This window comes from Embiotoca jacksoni, unplaced genomic scaffold (assembly GCF_022577435.1).
Source record: "Embiotoca jacksoni isolate LCO1_2020_lvr unplaced genomic scaffold, fEmbJac1.0.p SCAF_15, whole genome shotgun sequence".
In the NCBI taxonomy this organism is placed as follows: Eukaryota; Metazoa; Chordata; class Actinopteri; family Embiotocidae; genus Embiotoca; species Embiotoca jacksoni.
The window spans coordinates 6,080,542-6,099,808 of NW_027185285.1; the positions used below are offsets into that span (position 1 = coordinate 6,080,542).

At 42.5% G+C, this 19,267-nt stretch overlaps 1 protein-coding gene across 5 annotated transcripts in view; it reads left to right on the forward strand.

Moving 5' to 3' along the window:
- prkar1b (protein kinase, cAMP-dependent, regulatory, type I, beta) overlaps positions 1–19,267 on the forward strand; it is a 64,187-nt gene that overhangs the window by 32,213 nt on the left and 12,707 nt on the right. For all 5 annotated transcript variants that reach the window (XM_069149118.1, XM_069149120.1, XM_069149123.1 and 2 more), the window contains 4 exons: positions 6,391–6,452; positions 9,898–9,944; positions 12,911–13,069; positions 17,993–18,053. In XM_069149118.1, the coding sequence (XP_069005219.1) occupies positions 6,391–6,452; positions 9,898–9,944; positions 12,911–13,069; positions 17,993–18,053 (329 nt within the window). The remainder of the gene's footprint in view (positions 1–6,390; positions 6,453–9,897; positions 9,945–12,910; positions 13,070–17,992; positions 18,054–19,267) is intronic.

Below are 19,267 nucleotides of genomic sequence, written 5' to 3' on the forward strand. Positions count from 1 at the left end.
CACTAAAATGTTTTATTAAGGATTTCAAAAAGTCTTCAGTGTTCAATGGACCACGGCAAAGTAAAAGAACACCAAGTGTGTTTTGGAGCTTATGACATTTATCAGACCAGGAGTTTTATTGACCTGAGGGCCAAATCCAAAGGCCAGTTGATTTTATGAAAAGTGAAGGTTCTCTTTATCCTCGCCTGACCTTTACATCCTCTCTCCTCCCACATTGTTGACCATCCCTAAGTGGTCATCGCCACCAGCTGTAAACTGTTATGTCCACCTGTAAACCTCCAGGACCACCTCTGTGGTGCATGGCTATGCATGGTGCAGGCCTATTCACTCATTAGCCCAGACAAACAGTAGGACCTTGTAAAAAGTTTAAAAATGGCCCAGAGGGGAAATTTTCAGAACTGTACCTAACTGTGTATTAATGTATCTGTGCCTTTTTCTATACAATATTAGCACAAAAGTTGACAGCAAAAAAGCAGAGGCACACTATTGTACAGCTGCAATACAGCCAGAAATGTGTGTACTAGGTTACACATTTCTGCTATTTAGTTATTGTTTGCACTACTTTTTGGGTGTTGTCTTTCAAATTCTGTGTTTTTGTTTAATGTCTCTGAGAGTAAAATGACTAATTGAGTGTGATAATCCAGGGTTTCCTTTTTCTTAAGAGTTTTCAGTCCTGCGTACTTGTCATTAAGACTTTATGCTGTGCAAAAACCTGATCGAAACGGAAAGAAATCCTTATCAAATGGTCTTTTTAGCCACCATAAAATGTGAACCTTAATTACAGTGGCCTCTTATGGCGAAAATCATAGTGTAGCTGTCATGAAGTATTTCACCCAGTTCTTTTATTCAAGGTGGAGTACAGTTTTGAAAATGGACTACAGTTGGGGTTTGGTGGTTTCAGGCGATCTTTGAGGTTTGTAAGAAACAACTGACACTGCTGGGGGTTTCCCTCAGAGTGTGGAGGCCGATATGAAGAAATGGGCAGAAACTGGCATGACCAGGTTCATCCATATTTTTTTTTTTTTTTTTTGCTGGCGTTCTTGGGCACGTGCCAGAAGCTTTTATGTCATAAATAAATATCCTCCCTTAACACTTCAATACTGTATAATTATCTCCCACTTTTTTCTCTCTGTCACTCACTTTGTTACATTATATTACATGTTTTCAGTGGTGTGTGTCTCTGCATGTGAGCGGATCTGTGAGTGTACCTGCTTTACAGGTTTATGTAATCGTAAATATAATTTAACAGAAAATCATTGCGTAGTCATTAACAGAGCTCCATGAGGTAAGTTAGTTGTTCCATGTGAGTAACTGCTTGTGCTTAACTTTAAACACTGGACATTAAACTGTGTACACCACTTAATCAGCCTCATAAAACTGTTTTCCAGCTGACTAAGATAACAGGCTAAACTGTTCTGTTTACAACAATCTTCAGTCAAAAAAATTATTGTTTTTGCATTCTCATATTTGTGACTACTTGTGCTTTACACATTAAGCTGACCAATCACAACAGCAGCCAAACAGTAATACGAGTTATTCATAGCAACCTGCCACTACGGGTTGCTGCGAATGTGCACAGTACATCTCTACAGTCCTCCAAGAGCTTTTAATTCTCGGTGGACTACAGTAAGTATGCAGCGTAAATTCTATGTTGGGAAGGCCCAACCAGCACGCCTCCTGAAAACATATCACCTTGTTTCCATCAAACAGCTCACTCACGATCACATCTGCATCTTAGCGTCTGCAAGATGTGTAAAACTGATCAAACCTTTCACAGCAGTTATATACTTGATCACAATGTCCATCTTACATATTTTACAGACAGTGTACATTTGGTGTTGTCAGGCCATTACTTAGATCATGGAATTGTTTAGACTTGAAAAACAAAGACTATTGTTCTGGTTCGCTAGAATCAGCAGTCTGAATTACTATCAACTGTGGTAGTGAAAATTAATCCTTCAAGCACTTACGGCATGAACATTGTACAAGCCAAACCAGTGGCACACTGCTGCCAAGCTGAGACACAACTTGGAGAGCTGGGAAGTTCCCGCATGTGGTGGAGTTGTTGATTATTTGGATATTGCAAAACCTCCTCCACCCAAACAGAGTGAGCAGTCTGGACGGTCTCCCCATTAAGGACTTGTGTAACTCAACATTCTGCGGCCCATTAAGAAACACAAAGACATGGCAGCACGCCGCGCCATTAAAGAGCCCGTTGGTGTTAATGGTATAATGGCAGTGCTGTGTGTTGATGTAGTAATGTAAAAGATAAGATGGCAGTTGCTGAACAAACAAACAGCTGTGCTGTAGGAGAGATTAAGAAGGAGGGAGAGAGTGAGAGAGAGAGGGAGGCCGTCATCGCCAACCTGGAAGAACAACAAGCAATCCAGCTCCAACAAGCAGGCCTGATTTTATTTCATTAATGACTGAATTCCCCCAAGTTAACCACTTTTTTTTATGAGTGTTTGAGAACAATAATAGGCTGTTGCTGTGCTGTTGTGGGCATGCGTCTTAAGAGTAGTTGAAGGAGCGCACAAATGTCCGTATGCAATACACGTGTGGAAACACATTAACTGTGTTGAAAAAATGTCACCCTACGGTGACAGCATTTTATTCTGTTACTCTGATTTTCCAGTTTACCTTAAAAAGAAAAACACTTCCACGGTGAGCACAACACATTGCAATGCAGGGTGTTACGTAAAGGTGTCTCTTTCTTTCTATTATCATTTTAATGATAGTTTTACCCATGACTGCATCTTTTGGCTTCATGTCAATCCCTTGAAGTCTTTGAACTTGAAACTGATGCACAATTGCTATGAAAGCCAGCTCAGGTTATAAAACTGCAACTAATTTAAGGCACCCGTCAGTTCACAAGAGGATACTGTGTCAATGTCATGTTTTGGTTGACCTCGGTGTGAAAGCAAACGCACATATGACCAGGGTGGAAGAAGGCAGTAATGTGATGGAGGTCATGTGACAACGTAAAAAAGTGATAAAGGGGTGATAGATCAAAGCCAGAACTTTCCCCCATGAGACCAGGGTTTAAGTCTGAGACATGTATCCCTTTAATAAAATCTTTACCTGGTCCTGAATAAGTCGTTTTTGTGGCTAACCTTTAACACCCGGTTTTCAAGCATTGGTGAGGCAAAACGTGACACGTACACATATGCTGTAGTGCACTGACGGGTGTATTACACACTCTGGCGTGATACCATGTTGTAAAAAAGTGTCATCCCTAGCTCATGCTTCCTTCACTACAAACAAACACTCATGGGCAATTAGCTGTAGATGTGATGTCATGTTGACCAAGTCGCTGTGTGTGGGCACATATTGTGAAAATTTCACAATGGGAACAAAGACCGTATGAATGTAATTAACATCTGAGTACTGAAATATAAATATTTTACAGGCCGCATGTGCAATTTTTTTGCAATTCCTGTGTGCAGGATCATTCACATGCATTGCAGAGCATATCTCCACATATCTCAACCCTGACAGAAGCTTTGTCTCCCTCCCTACCGTGGAGGTGAACTTCCTAGCCCCCCCCCCCCCTCCCAATCCGCAGCGTCTCTCTGCCTCTCTCGCTCTCTTTTCTATCTGTCTCCGTCAGAACAGCACATCCATTGTTAGTAGGGTTGCTCTGCCTTTTCACGAGGTCAGAGGGGCTACAGGTAGCGGAAAAGACAAGATTAATCACTACATCTGGGACACCCAGAGAGGGGGCGATAGACCGAGAGATGGGGGGAAATAGGTGGAGCAGAGAGAGAATTAGAGGGAAGAAAGGGGTAATTGAGAGGGGAGAGGAAGAGAAAAAGTGATGGAGAGCAGACATGGAGGAAGTTAAGGATAAAGAAAGGGAAAGAGAGACAGGTAGAGACAAGGGGAAGTAATTACCTGCATACGTATCTTTGTTGTGCTCACCGATGCATTCACTGACTGAATGGGGAGAGGAGAAGCATGAAAAGAGAGGTGGTCAAGTGTAATTACCTAAACGCAGGTTTGCTTGTCTTTGATCCTCTTGCGATGACTCTGTCGCCCAATCTTGAGGATCCTACTTAGCTGTGTGATGTGTCATCATCATCAACATCGCTGCCAAAAGGCACATACCAAAATTCAGTCATACCACACTAAGGAGCGCATCACTTCTGCCTTCTGCTCATTTTGTGGATTGGTCTGTCAAAAGTTAAACGCTTATGGCTGAGAAGCACTGATGTCCCCTGTTATAATCTTAAGTTAACGCCTTTAAATTGGTCTACACTGTTGAATTCCATGTTTTGCCAAGGAAATTATTTTCATAAACCACACATTATTAGTTATACGTGACTTAAACAGACTCCATGCCAAGCACAGGTGGTCACAGATGTGAGGAGAGTTGGGGGCACTCCTGCAGATGTTGCTCTGACTAACCACCATCAAAGTGTTTGAGCGCCTTGCGTGTCATATCAGAGGGCCCGTGTGCAAGTTTTCATCAAAGAAGCCTGTGCATGAATATGTTGTTACACTTACAAATGTGCGTGAGTGTGTTGACATGCACAACTGCGTGTACCGGTTGGATGCACAGTACCACATCGTTACATAATGTACAAACGGGGTTGTGCATCTTTTAGCTCGGGCTTGTACACTTCAAAGAGTGAGTGTTTTTTTTCTTTTTACACGTGTGCATGTCTGAACTGCGAGTCTTCAAGTATGCGTTAGTCAGTGGCCAGCTGCGACGCACAGGGCCTACCTGTGGGTGTAATTGGCCTCAATCCACCTTCTTAAGTCTGCTTTTTATTCAGTGTCACATAAACAAATACCAGCAGGGTCCGTTCACTTCCAAACCACTCAATAACATCCTCAGATCTCGCCCCAACATCTGTTGACTTAACAGTTTTTTGCCGGGGAGGTTTCATGAAAAGCAACACTTCTTTGTCTGCAGTGTGCTGCAAGTTGTGTTTGGCCGTGGAGGCCTTCTCATTTCTGCAGCGCTGCAAAGTCTGGTGCACTGTCAGGAGCACACACTTATTCAACACCCACAAATTATTTTGTACAAACCTGTGTGTTTTCATAACCTGTATGTACTCAGATACAGACGGGCTGGCTCAAATACACACATTTAGTAATGCACACACACACACACACACACGCACGCACGCACACACACACACACACACACACGTGCATGCACACACAAACACACAAACACACACACACACACACACACACACACACACACACACACACACACACACACACACACACACACACACACACACACACACACACACACATATCCGAGAATGGGCTCAGACTTGCCCCACATTCACTCAGCAGGTCTTGTATGTCTTTGATATGCCTGACCCTCTTTTATTGTTTTTACTATATTTCTCTATAAGACGGGAGGTATGCAACTGATTAGATAGACAAATATACCCCGAAGGGGTGAGACGGGCAGAGAGGAGGAGAGGAAGGATACTTAGTTTTCTCTTGTTCCAACACATCCCAGTAGTGGAACGCTAATCTTCAGAGGCTTCATGCATTTAAACAGTCCGATTAGCAACAGTCTAACAGGCGCTTTCCCTGCTGGGACGAAACAGAAATTATGTGCTTAGCCGTAGCCATCATTTTGTTTGTTTTCTCAGCGCCTCTAAAGGACGATACACTCAGAGATACGGGCTTTGATCATGGGCTGAAACAACACTGTCGTGTTTAAGCCTATATGCACAGTACCAGGATGATGTAAAGAAGCAGAGAATGTGGCTCAAACTTTTAATTTTGATGCTGATATACTCATGTTTGGTAAATGCATTTAGACAAGGTTTAGTATAAATAGCATTAGAGTTGCAAAAATGCCTTTTTCAGAAAGGAATAGTGAAAACAATTCAATGTTAAAGCCTGATGATGAACTAAACTGTGATGGGTTTGTTGCATTAAACTCTATAAGTTGTCATGTGTTCTTTATGATGGTTCTGAATGGGACTAGTGGGCGTTTGGTTGGATGATGAAGAAATCAGTTGTGTCCACATTCAGATGGATGTGGTTTGTGCAGGTTTGTGTGTGTTGGGGTCAGCCAGAGTTCCCCGGCCCGTCTCCTTGGCCTTCGCTACCTGTTGAAAGAGTTGACACAGTGATGATGGTTGCTGTCTTTTCCATAATGCCATTCCTCCGCCCAACACTCTTGTGTGTGTGTGTGTGTGTGTGTGTGTGTGTGTGTGTGTGTGTGTGTGTGTGTGTGTGTGTGTGTGTGTGTGTGTACAGTATATTTGTGTATGAGATTAAGTAAACCATTCAGAAAAATGGTGGGATAATCTACCACAATAGCGAGTATGCAGGTAATAACTGTGCCCCCCACCCCACCCCTCCTTTCTTTCCTTCTCCTCTCTTCCTCTTCCCTCTCTTTTTCTTCTCCAGTGACATATTTGACGCCATGTTCCCGGTCACCCACATTGCAGGGGAAACAGTTATCCAGCAAGGTTTGTATACATATTTTGTTCAGTTGATTTTATGTAGAGTCGATGTCAATCATATGAGCTATAGAGCAAATTACAATTGGGTTTACATACAAGTGGTCGCAAAAAATTACAAATAGATTTACTTTGGAAAAACACAACACATCTATAATACGAATTGAAATAATTAATGAAGTCCTAAATAACCAACATCTAAAGGGAATTCCCTGCTAAAAAAACAACAACACTGAAGACTGTTGATATTAGTTTATATGAAAGGGAATGTTTTGCCAGCTCTTCCATTTTATCAATTTATTTGTCTTAGCACAGACTGGATCTACTTCATTCACCATTTTAATGGAAAGGAAGCAATTCTCTCAGATAACCTTCGATTAGTTTATCTCAAAGAATACATCTACTGCATTGCCACCACTACTGATGTTTATTTTGTCCTACCACTCCCATGTTCCCTCCCTTTTCCTCTCGTTGCTCCACTCACACATTCCCTCAGTTTGCACCAGATGTCACGTCCTTCTCCTCTGCCTAACTGCAGTCGTCAAAACCTTCACTCTAGACATCCCTGGACTTTGAAGGAACACAGGCTAGCAGGGCCAGACTGTATATTTTTCCAGTGCCCCCCCCCCCACCCCCCACACACACACACCCTCCCCCTCAAACTCCTATCAAACACAGACACAGACACATTTAATCACATATTTAAAACACTGAAAACACACATTCTCATAGACAAATTCCCACTTTCAGATAATACTATGTTCTCACCTGCACAGAATCACATAGTTTACAATTGTGGCGCATGCCTTACAAGCAGACACTTACATTGACTGGTGCTTGGACACACGCTCACTCAGTCTCTCCCACATACTCTTAAAACAGCGTCCGGGGGTATATCAGTCCTAATTTGGTGATAATAAGTCTAGCTAACATTGCAGGGCCCCCCAGTCCCAGACAGTCCATTGTGATACACACTATAGAGTGTGGTACATACTATATACAGGGCTGATGTCATTGCTAATGTCTGGACTACTGTACAGCTTCAAAAAAAACAACCCTGCTATGGGCCACTCACACACTATTTAGACACAGCTAGGAGTTATCGACTGTGAGGCCTGAGTGGTATTTAAACAAAAGGGGAATTTACTCATAACATGCAAAATGGAGTTTTCATTTTAATTGTTGTCTATTTTTAATTTCACCTGCGGTGTCTGACATATATCAAAGTCATTCTTTGGTAACAAGAAAATGTTATGTTATCCCTTATTGGAAAACTGGAAAATATTCATGTTCATTTTAATGGTGCATTGTGGGTACAAAACACCTTAGAGGCTGAGGATGTTAACCATGTTGTCCTTTTTAGCAAAGCAATAGAACCTTAACAGTGTGTACGACAATTAGCTTGTGTTCAAACATGGCCACACGGAGTACACCGGGCTGCTTGTCTGTGTCTGTGTGTGTGTGTGTGTGTGTGTGTGTGTGTGTGTGTGTGTGTGTGTGTGTGTGTGTGTGTGTGTGTGTGGGCGCACGCACGTACTAGTCAAATATTTGCCTGCACTCTCAGGCACAGGGGGTTGGAGAGGCGTAAAACAAAGGCCCGGGCACCAACGTGATAAAAGACAGGAAGAGTAGAAGAAAGGAAAGACACAGCGAGAGGGAATTGAAAGAGCGATAGATGAGATGAAAGAAAGAGGGGCAGAGACAGAGAGAGGGAGATAGCGGAGGGCCAGGTTGCAGCAGGTTGTGAGTGTGTGTGTGTGTGTGTGTGTGTGTGTGTGTGTGTGTGTGTGTGTGTGTGTGTGTGTGTGTGTGTGCGTGCGTGTGTGTGTGCGTGTGTGCGTGCGTTTGGGGTCTCAACTGGGACAGACCGTCAGACAGACAAGGAGCGTTTTGTGTGACAAATAGAGCTGTATGATTAACGAGCCCTCTCCACTCAGTATTAATTAGCCGTGTGAACTCCTGTGAACTTTACTCACAGGGTGCTCTCAGCCTTTCAACTGTTCAGGTGAACATACACACAAGGACACACACACACACATATACACACACGCCGACACACCCCAAACTTGGTACCTACGAAATGCATACACATGCATACTTGTGTCATCTAGACTCATGCATCATTACCCACTTGTTCCTGTGAATGGAGTTGCATTTATATCTTATTGTAAGAGGTAGCTGCAGGGAGCGTTTCGCAGTGCTCACGTATGTGGCTGTCAGTCCTTTTTAATAATTTCCCCGAGCCCTATGTAATGGATAGCATAATTAAAGGAACACTTGCCATTTTTCAGCTTTATCTCCAGACTAGATGCTTTTAACGGACGTCAGCCAACCAGATCCCATGACTCGCTTCAAGGGTTGTGGTTCACTTTGAAAGCCCAGCACACTTCTGTCACTGACACAACAGAGATCCAGTAACCAGACCAGAAAACATTTCCGAGGCTTGTGAATTAAACATATAATATTCTGTATTATATAGAACAGAATAAATGAAGCTATTGTCTTTAGTTGTGTAATGCACTGTGGATCTCTTTGTTCTTTACATCATACTGAGGTGTTGTAGCTCTGCATGCTCAGGCACTTCTGTTTCAGAATTTCCACTATTAAGCCACACAAGCACCAGTAATGAACATGCTGCAGCTTTCTGCTGGTGAGAGAGCCCTATTTCACAAAGATATTGGCAGGCTCAGTGAAATATGCATTCTGGAGGAGGCAGTAGAACTTTTGAAGCTGGGTGTGCCATGAAACTTGGAGGCCCTTCATTTATAAAGATCCAAAGAACAATAATAGTTTCTCTCTTTTTAAGGAGAAGAGACGGAATCTGACAGACATGAAGCAGAGAAATCCCAATAATTTATTGCTCTATTGTTGAGCATCAGTCCACAGAGATTGGCCCGTAGGTTTTACAAATGATTTACATTTTTGAATGCATTAATTTTGGTTCAAAGTTTCTCTTTATCGACTGTTTCTCTTTGAACCAAAACGCCTACAAGCTGTTTTCTTCTGAGAGAGTCCCTGTTTTGCTTATTACATGAGCGGACGATATGATACATAGTCCCGCCATTTGTGTCGCACTACTCCACTGGTCTACAGGTGGCGCTAACGGGCCAATATATGCAGTAGTGCACCAGTAAAGGCAGGGAAGAAGAAGACTGGACGCTGGTAAACAGACTTAAAAACAAGGCTAGGTTTAAAAAGCTTAAAAAATGCCTGCTATTGTTTTTTTGAGGAGCATGTTTGTAAGAGTTCAAGGATATACACTGTGTCTTTTGGTGAGTAACACTGAACACAAACATAACTTCTGTTTGTTTACAAGAAAACACTACAGAGCACCTTTAATGGTTTAAAAATCCACCTTTGACAGCTTGAGCGGGGGGGTGAAATGAATAGGACAAGTTTTCTGTTTTTGTTGCTTTTTCTACTCTCAAACTTTCTCCCCCTCTCTTCTCACCAGGCGATGAAGGAGACAACTTCTATGTGATTGACCAAGGGGAAGTGGACGTAAGTGGCTAGCACGGTGACAAGCACATTCACAAAATGTTTTGTCCAGAGAGTAATTTCTGTAAATAACATTCAAATGGATCAAAGACATTTTTTTCCAATTAAAGGGGATTCCAGTTTGACGTATGTGACGATTATCTTTTATTCACTTGTTTTTAAGGTTTAAGAGGGATTGTGACTCGGTGGAAAACTCAGCCATCTTCTCTCATGTTGAGACAAAATGTTCCCTCTAACAATGGACAGGTTGTAGGAGCTCCCCCATGTTTTGTTTCCTTCAAAGTTCAGTTACACTCTGATGACAATCTGAACATGGAGCTGTAGAGTCCAATGCACTGTGAAGGCACCCAAACTGAGAAGATCTTTTGTCTTAGCAAGCCTGACACAGAGCGATAGAGTTAAGTGGAGAGATAAAACAGGAGCTGATGGAAAGTTAAACAGGAAGTGACCTTATCAGCTTACAGAAGTGAGCACAGAGACCGTGGGTAAGAGGAGAGAAACAGGTTGGCTGAGCTTGCCAATATCATTTACCCACCTTACCAGAAAAGAAGGAAGTGTAGAAATAGGGAGATGATGTCTTGATAGAAAGATTATGAAAGAACTAACTCGTGCTTGAAGATTCCTGTGAACGAGTAATCAGCCATGTATTTTTCCTCAGAACGGTTGTGTGCACATTTAAGCCGATATTTGGGTTAGATACAAAGTGGGAAATTCAAAAATGGAAAAAATTTATAATATCTTCAAACTCAGCTATAGATTCCGGACATTTATTAGACTCAACAGAAAACTCTTCAACCCTAACTGGTCTTCATCAAACGTTAGGGCGACTCGCCAAAGCCAAATGTTCATCAGGCCTGATGTAACTTTTCTTACTTTTCACTTTAATTAAGTTTTAAAACTATAAGCCCTATCTTCGGTGTGAGGCCTTTTTGTGTAACATCTGATATGTACAATAATCTTCTGCTTACAATAGAGGCCTTTTAGTGGGAATTTGTTTTTGCTGTCATCACCACTAATCTAGTGTCTGTGGTTTGTTGAAATGTCTTGGTCTAGTTTGAGATGAAAAAAACAAAAAAAAAAGTCAGTTGTTGCAACACACTCTAATGTGTGTAACTTTAACTCAGAAGTGGGGAGATTTGGTTGCTTGCTGCAGCGACATATCCCATATTGATATTTTATATTTACACTCCCCTTCTTTAGGTTTCTATATTGTTGTTTTGCATAGATTACATTCAGAGTGGCAGTGGTGCTCCCTCCCTCCGCTGCAGCATCACTTTCTGTCTTTACTCCTCCTCCAATATCTTAAACTGGAGGCTGCTCTGCTCTGGGCTGCCACCAGTGAATCTGCTCCCACAGCCAGGATCCTGTCATCCTGCACCCAAGTTGTGGGAAGACTCCTACCCTCAACCTCACCCCTGCTCAAACCCCATGCTCATCTGTGTCTCCTTCGCCTCACCCCACCATCCACCCTTCTATCTCTACAGACAGCCGCTGCCTCCCAGTCACAGCCAAGGCACTAAACTACTCCAAGATCAGTGCTGAGGTTATTAAAGTGTGGAGATGTCTCTCATTAGGGAGGGGTGTAAATCTGCCAGCATCCCATAAACTGCCTGGAAGCTGACAACCACTGCCACTAATGTAAACACCCCTCCATGTCTTCACACAAATCTGTTCACTTACAGACATTGGCCTGTGTTTATATGGGCACACCACAAAATAAATGAAAACTTTCATTTCAAAATGCAAGATTAACTTATTATAAAAAAAATATTTTTTATAATTAAACATTAAGTATCTTTCAATCGCAATCAGGCCTTTTATTTGTCGCTTCTTAATCACCACCAGGCACACTCAGTTTCCTGTTGCTATTTACATATTGAATATTCTGACAGCAGCAGGACAGCATATGTTGTTCAAAGCTTGAATTGTTTTCACACTTTTTCTATATAGTAATCAATCTCAGCTCTCAAGAACCACCTTTTCTGCAAGTTTTAACTCCAGCTTTACTCTTCCTCTCATTTAAGCATTTGAAAGTGTTTTGTGAAACCTTCTGGGTCACATATGCAACAGTGACGACTGAACAAAGACTCATAGTTTTGGAAATGCTCGACAACTGCACTGGAAAACTGTGCAGTCAAAAAAATACTACTACCTGTACACTCTGATGTAACACTTTTGCAACATTCATATAATTGTTCTTCGAGGGTTGATATAACCACATCCAGCACTCTGCATCTCTTTGAAGCCATCCCAGTTTATAGTGAAGGATGACTCTACTCTGGTCTACTCTGAACCTGAATAGTAGCTTGCAACAATTCTGGCAATTCACAGCAGCCACCAGAGGGATCAACCCTCCCTCCTGCCTTCCCTCCCCATCCCTCCTTTCTCTGTGTTATTAAGTCAACAAGATAGGGGATAGTGTGTCGACAGGTGAAACCGTAACGACCCCAGAGACCGTCCGAATGAGGCTCACTGAAGTTGTATTGTCTGGAGAGCTATAGTGGCTGGCCTAAATAGAGCTATGCATGTGTGTGCATGTGCGTGCAAGTGATCAAGCATGTAAGAGTGTGTGAATGTGTTTTAGATGTGAGAATAGACCCACAAAAGTCTACCACAGCTCTCTGACCTCCAGCACTCCCAAATCACAGGGATGACTCTAACAAGACAGGACAAAGGAAATAAAAGGGATTGATGGAGAGATAGAAGGCCTTTTAGAGGGTCTCATCTGAGGGCTTAGTGGGGATCAAATACTTAGGGACAAGCCTAGTGAGCATATCAAACAGCCCGGAAACTGGGGAGGGTGAGAGTGGGAAGGACAAGGATCGGAGAAGGTGTCTCAGGAAGCTGAAATGACAGAAAAACTTAAATTCCTCACATAACACCAAGCAAATGTTGGTGTTCCTCAGAAGCATTTAAGCTTCATAAGACCCTCTGCATCGCTTAGTTTTTTTTTTTTCTTCTGTTTGCAGGTATATGTGAACGGTGAGTGGGTGACCAGTATTGGAGAAGGAGGTAGTTTTGGAGAGCTGGCCCTGATCTATGGGACCCCGAGAGCTGCCACCGTCAAGGCCAAGACCGATCTTAAACTGTGGGGCATTGACCGAGACAGCTACCGACGCATTCTCATGGTACGAACATCAACACACACACACACACACTCATATTACTTCAGTACGCTTTGAGGTAACAGTAAGCTGTACGCACATGCTTCAAGCTGCAAACACAAGCTTATCATTGTGTAGCAAACTGGTTGAAAAAATGGGGGACTTCTGGCACAAAGGCATTTACTTCCAAAGTGCACAGGGATGGGGAAAAAAGTCTAAAGAGGCAAAATATTCAGCCACACTTTCAGCATTAACCACAACTATTTTGTGAGACAAATGCATTTCAGCTTGTGCCTTTCATACAATTACAAAATGACAGACAGAAAATTCTGCTGCTATTAGATATATGAGAGGTAAAGCATACGTACAATAAATTGCATGTTCTGAGAAACGGGTGCAAAATGATGTCATGCACACATGATATACTAACACATTCTGCCTGAGGTGCACCTCATCTTGTAACTCAGAAACTCACAAACACATTCACATGTAGTAGGCTGCAGTGAGACCAGTTTAACACCTGCACTGCCTTTATCGTAAATCAGAAGAAAAATCAATAGTAGGAGGCATCTGTGTCAGTGCTGCCACCAACAGGCAAAGAGAGTAGCAATTTTAGTCAGTACGCTCCCAACATGGAAAGAAATTTACAGCTGCTGTTTTTTTTTTTTTCTGTTTTTTTTCTGTTTTATAGCAGCTGTTATCTATTTTCTATCTGAATAATGGTACACTATTGTGGGACATCACCTGCTAATCTTCAGTGAATACCAGTTATCTATAAAAGTTTGCTCTTTGAGGATTATCTAAATTGGTAAATTTCTTATTGTTTAACTGAAGACGTACATCGTTGCATTGTTTGGGTCGTTATACATCAGTAGTAAGTAAGCAAAAGTCCGCAAAAGTGGTCACTTATCACAAAGACATTACAGACAAAGGAATTATGCGAGTAAGACGCCGTTTATACTTAAAGTATTTATTTTTTTAATAATTTTTTCCATTTGGCCTCTGCATCACACTGTACTAAGTTCCTCCTCAGGACAAAACAGTTTAGACTAGTTAGAATCCTACTCTTTAGTTTTCTCATGTTTCAGCAGAAACTATAGTCCAGTTGACAAAACTTTTACATTTTGCATTGTAAAATGGAGAATATTAAGCTTCAAACATATACAGTACACCAACAGCAGCCACACAATGACACAATACAGAAATAAGTGAGATGTATGTACACTCAATAAAAATGTACTTTAGAAGACTCTCTACACTCGCACTTGCAATATTTTCTCCCACTCAACCACTTAAGACTCCTTAAACACTTAAATTTTTATCCTCCAAAAACACACACAGGAGTGTATCCTCCCGTTTTAATGTCTCTCGAGTTCCTTTCTGAGATGAAGAAAGGTAAAAAATTAGAAGAGGAGGGGAGTGGGTGAGGGCTGCAGAGGAGAGGAAGGGTCATTTCTAATGTCTGTACACGCACTTCCAGCTCCAGGAGCTTATCTAGCAGGAATGTCTAAATGTTTAAACTGGAAACACAAGGTGCTCTGCCCTAGCTGTCACACTCACTCGCGCACACACACATATTGGGTGCTGTTAGAATGATTAATTATTTATTGTGTGTGTGTGTGTGTGTGTGTGTGTGTGTGTGTGTGTGTGTGTGTGTGTGTGTGTGTGTGTGTGTGTGTGAGAGAGAGCAAGAGACACAGAGAGAGAGAGAGAGAGCGACTCCGTACCGATCTAAATACTTCCTCAAGTGATCGTAACACCTTATTCCAAATAAATTAGATTGACTCCAATTAACCTTTCCAACTCCTGTGTGAATCTCACCGGCACCGTCAGTAAAATTCTGTACTTTGTCAAACAGTTTGGGCCTTTAGAGACGGAAGAAGGTCTGTTTTTGGACCTCTCAGCTCAGTATGAAGTTGGCACTGGCCTGCCCAGCACTCATGTCACCTCTTAAGCGCATAACTGAAGTGAGGGCGCAATCTGCCCTGGTAACCTTTCTTTGACAGGATTCGCTCTCACTGCAGCTCTCATTCCATCGTTCCTTTCCAGCAGCAACAGGAGGGGAGACGGGGTGAAACAGAATTCAATTATGTGAACCTGTAGTTAATTATTGCTGTCAATGATTTGTAAAGCTGTTTTTACAAAGTGTGGTATTCTGGCAACGTCTTAGGCCAACTACAACGAGCATTCTGTGTGTGTGTAAATATGTGTGTATGTGTGTGGTGTGTTTCCCAGTAAGAATTACGCTGAGTGCCTGTGTCTGCAGCTAGTTAGTTTGGAGTTCTGAAGGTGTGTTGCCGCTGCCATCAGTTTCATTGTTTTCACATCTGCTGTCCTGTCCTACTTCTCTGCTGGGGCTCCAAATCATAAAATGATTGATGGTATTTTACATTTACAGTCACTGGAGCGTTCAAGAAATAATCCTGACCTAACATATCCTGCCCCAAAATTAATCAGCAAGTTTGATAAGAAATTATTTATTTTTGTTATTTTAACACGAAAAAAATGGTTTGTGGTTCCAGCTTAAATATGAAGATTTCCTCATATTGTTTTACAAATTGTTTATCTTTGGATTACTGTTGGTTGGACAAAAGAAGATATTTGAGCTCTGTGGGATCCTTAGTGATATTTTTTACTACTATTGGATTTTCTTGACAAATCCATGAATCAATAAATATTTAACAAGTTGATTAATAATGAAAATTATAGTTAATTCCAGAGGGTCTACATGTTTCTTGTGTAAGTGCCCTCGAAGACTTCAGCCTGTCCCTTACATCACACTCAATTGTAAAAGATGACACATACTCATGACATTATCAGAATCGTCTCGAAGCAAATTCAGCCAATGAGCAAGTCGATGACACAGTTTATGTACAATATGAACATATCTGTGATCTTATCATGTAAAGCCGAGGCGCCCCACCAACCTCACCACACCCACCACTCTCCTTATCCAGGAGTACATAAAGTAAACAATGTAATACCATTCGCTGTGATAAGCACACTCTCTCCATTGTGCTGCTGCCAGTCATACAATACCCACCTTGTTGTGTCATCTTGGTATTTAAACACACACAGCTACAGACAAAGCCATTAACAAACTGACAGACCATGTCAACAAACAGAACACAAGTCGAAAGGCAAAAAAAAGAGAAATTATGCCAAGAAATGAGGAGGGATGCGTGAAGGGTGGAGAGTACGTGTTTCACATTGGACAGCGATGAAGGTGATGGGTGATGGAGCGTAAGGTACCGAAAGTTTAGTCTGGCTTCGATCCACACCTCAAGTCTTTGATAACTCCACCTCAAAGACAGCGAACAGACACAGAGGCTGGTTCATCTTTAACCGCAGGAGGAGCGAACACATTGGGGCCAACCGGAGTAGGAGAGTTTTGTACATGAAACATGTGCACAGGCCCTCCCAAGTAGACGAAAAAAAAAAAAAAAAAAAAAAGAGACAATGCAAAGAGAAAAAAGATGTTCACCAACAACGATAAACGGCAACTAGAATTTTTTTTGAATCAGAAATTTGAGCAAAGGAGCATTTTCATTCCATCCACCTGAGTGAACTTTGCTGACATTAGTTTGGCCCACGCAGTCCTTCCTGCTGTATAATGCAATGTATGAACACACGGTAAGCCTTTAAGTTCAGAAGATCAGTTCAAAGACAGCGAACAGACACAATGCATGTGCGTGTGTTTGAAGGTGTGTGTGTGTGTGTGGGACTGAGTACACGTGTGTGAGTGTTTGTATTTGCTTGCTTAAAGTGCAAGTTTCATCTCTGCAGAGACAGCAGCGAAATATAAGTGGCAGAACTAAAAACAGACCGTACGCTCTGCCTACACGCACTGACAACACACACAGACACACATTCGAATCATTTATCCAGGAGGGAGGCAGTGCAGGCTAGAATTCCTTTAATCATGTTGTTTACGATTTTGAGCTCAACGTTGACTCACTTGGGAACGTTTTCTCCCCTTTTAAGACAAAATGTGAAATTATATGAAATTAGAGGCAGCAGCGGGACCCAGGCACTTATGCACTAAAGACACCCCAAGCCTCAATATATCATTTCCATATGCAAAAGCAGACGCAGGGCGGACAAGATCGTCTCTACTCGTTCGCATTTTCTCCCTTTATGTTCCCGCTCGCTCCGAGTGGTTCTGTGCAATGAAGGAGAAATGCAACGCAGTGAGGGAACGGGTCCTCTGGGTCTAGACTTGTCAGGAAGCACCTGATTTTCATGGCAGAGGCAGCAAGGGGAAAGTCCCCTGCCTGGTGGGTGGGGTGGGCCACACACATACACACACACACACACACACACACACACACACACACACACACACACACACACACACATGCAATAAACATTACCGCATATCTCATACACACCTCCATAATCATGACCCCATCCTTTTGCTGTGTAAATTCATTTTCTAATACTGTAATATTGGCAGTGCCCATATGTTACATTTTCATTTACTATTAAAAGGCAGCTGTGCAAAATAAATGACTTCTGTCACACAAGACCAGTGAATAAAGAACATGCAGCCATGTAGGCAAATTGTAAATCAATAGATTTGAATGGATTTGTTTCAGTTAAAAGTTCTCATTGAGAGATGCTCTCAATTTGAACTCTGACAACGAACAAGTGCAGATTTTGTGCGAGGCGCTTCCTGATATCTGCACTCCAAAGTAATAATGATCTGAATCACTGAGAGAAACTTTTGTTTTGGTTGCTACTACTTTGACAAATTCCTGATCAATCAAAGCAAGAGGTGACAATAATATCCCCTGTATTACGCAGTTAATCAAATCTGCCTAACGAAACCCAAGACATTCCAAATAATAACAAAGGTAACAACTCTCATACTTCCAGAGATGTTGAAGAATTACCAATCCCAATGAGCGTGTCTAATGGTTAATGTGTTTCCCGTTTGTTTTACAGGGCAGCACACTGAGAAAGAGAAAGATGTATGAAGAGTTCCTCAGCAAGGTCTCCATTCTCGGTAAGTCTTGTGTATCGGAGTGCAACATATGATGGAGATGCAGGTGCCCGTCTGCGCTTATATTCCTTTCTCTGTTTGTCTCCGCATTCATGAATATGCCGGAGCATGAGTGTGTTTGCACGTGCAGACCGTGCTACGCATTAATTTTGAACAGGTCAAAGAGTCCAGACTGCAGGCAGTTAAATCAACGTATACTATAGATTAGCCCATATAAACACAGGCGCGCGTTGTCACACGAGGCCCGTAGCTGAGTAAGGTCTGTGTGTACAGTGCTAATCTTCTCAGTGTTCATACTAAGGCCAGTCACACTCTGCATTGTATCTGTGCGGACAATTAAAGAACAGGGAGTTAAGCTAAGCCTCTCTTTCCCACTGGAATTTGGCTAACACCAGCCTACACAGGCCAGTGGGTTTGGAGCGATGGCGAATAAGATTCATTCAGACTTTCAAAATGAGTTGCAATTGGACCTGACATCTCATCCTTTTCCACTTGATCGTGTGTGTGTGTGGTGTATAGAGTAAGGCCATGCCCCCTGTACAGAGTTATTAGCTGGCTGAGTAAACGCATACACTCAATTCAGGTCTTAGGAGAACATCTCTGCGAGGTCCGCTCTCTTTTCATTCACCTCCTTTCTTCCGCGGCTCCCTTTTTGACAGCATTGTCGAGGCCTGTATTCAAACACCCGCCTCCCTCTTCGAAGTGCTTTTTCCTCCCTTCATTCCCCTTTCTGTCGCCTTGCTTCTCGCCTCTGCCTCTTTGAATTGGTGAAGGGGCAGGAGGGGGGAGGGTTTTTGTTTGTCTTTGATTTTTGAGATAGCCACGAAATTGGGTACAAGCCCTTGATGTCGTGGAGTGAAGGGAGAAAAACCAACATGTTGTTTGACACTCACACTCACACACACACTCACCACACACACACACACACACACACACACACACACACACACACAGGCTTCAACGTCCCAATTGCCACTTCCCTGTGCGTTTACTATGTATGTGTATGACAAGGTGATCCAAGTAGGTGCAGGATCCGCGAAGCGTGAAATGTAAGTTCTCAAGTCAGCACATTCGTGTATCGTGTTACCAGCTAGCTGTTAAGGATCACCTCTAGGACCTGCTGCCTTTAGCTCGCAGCCAGACAGAAGACATCCATCTGGGTCCGGCAGACACCATTCCCCCCCCCACCGGAGGGGACACTGGACACCTCCAAACCA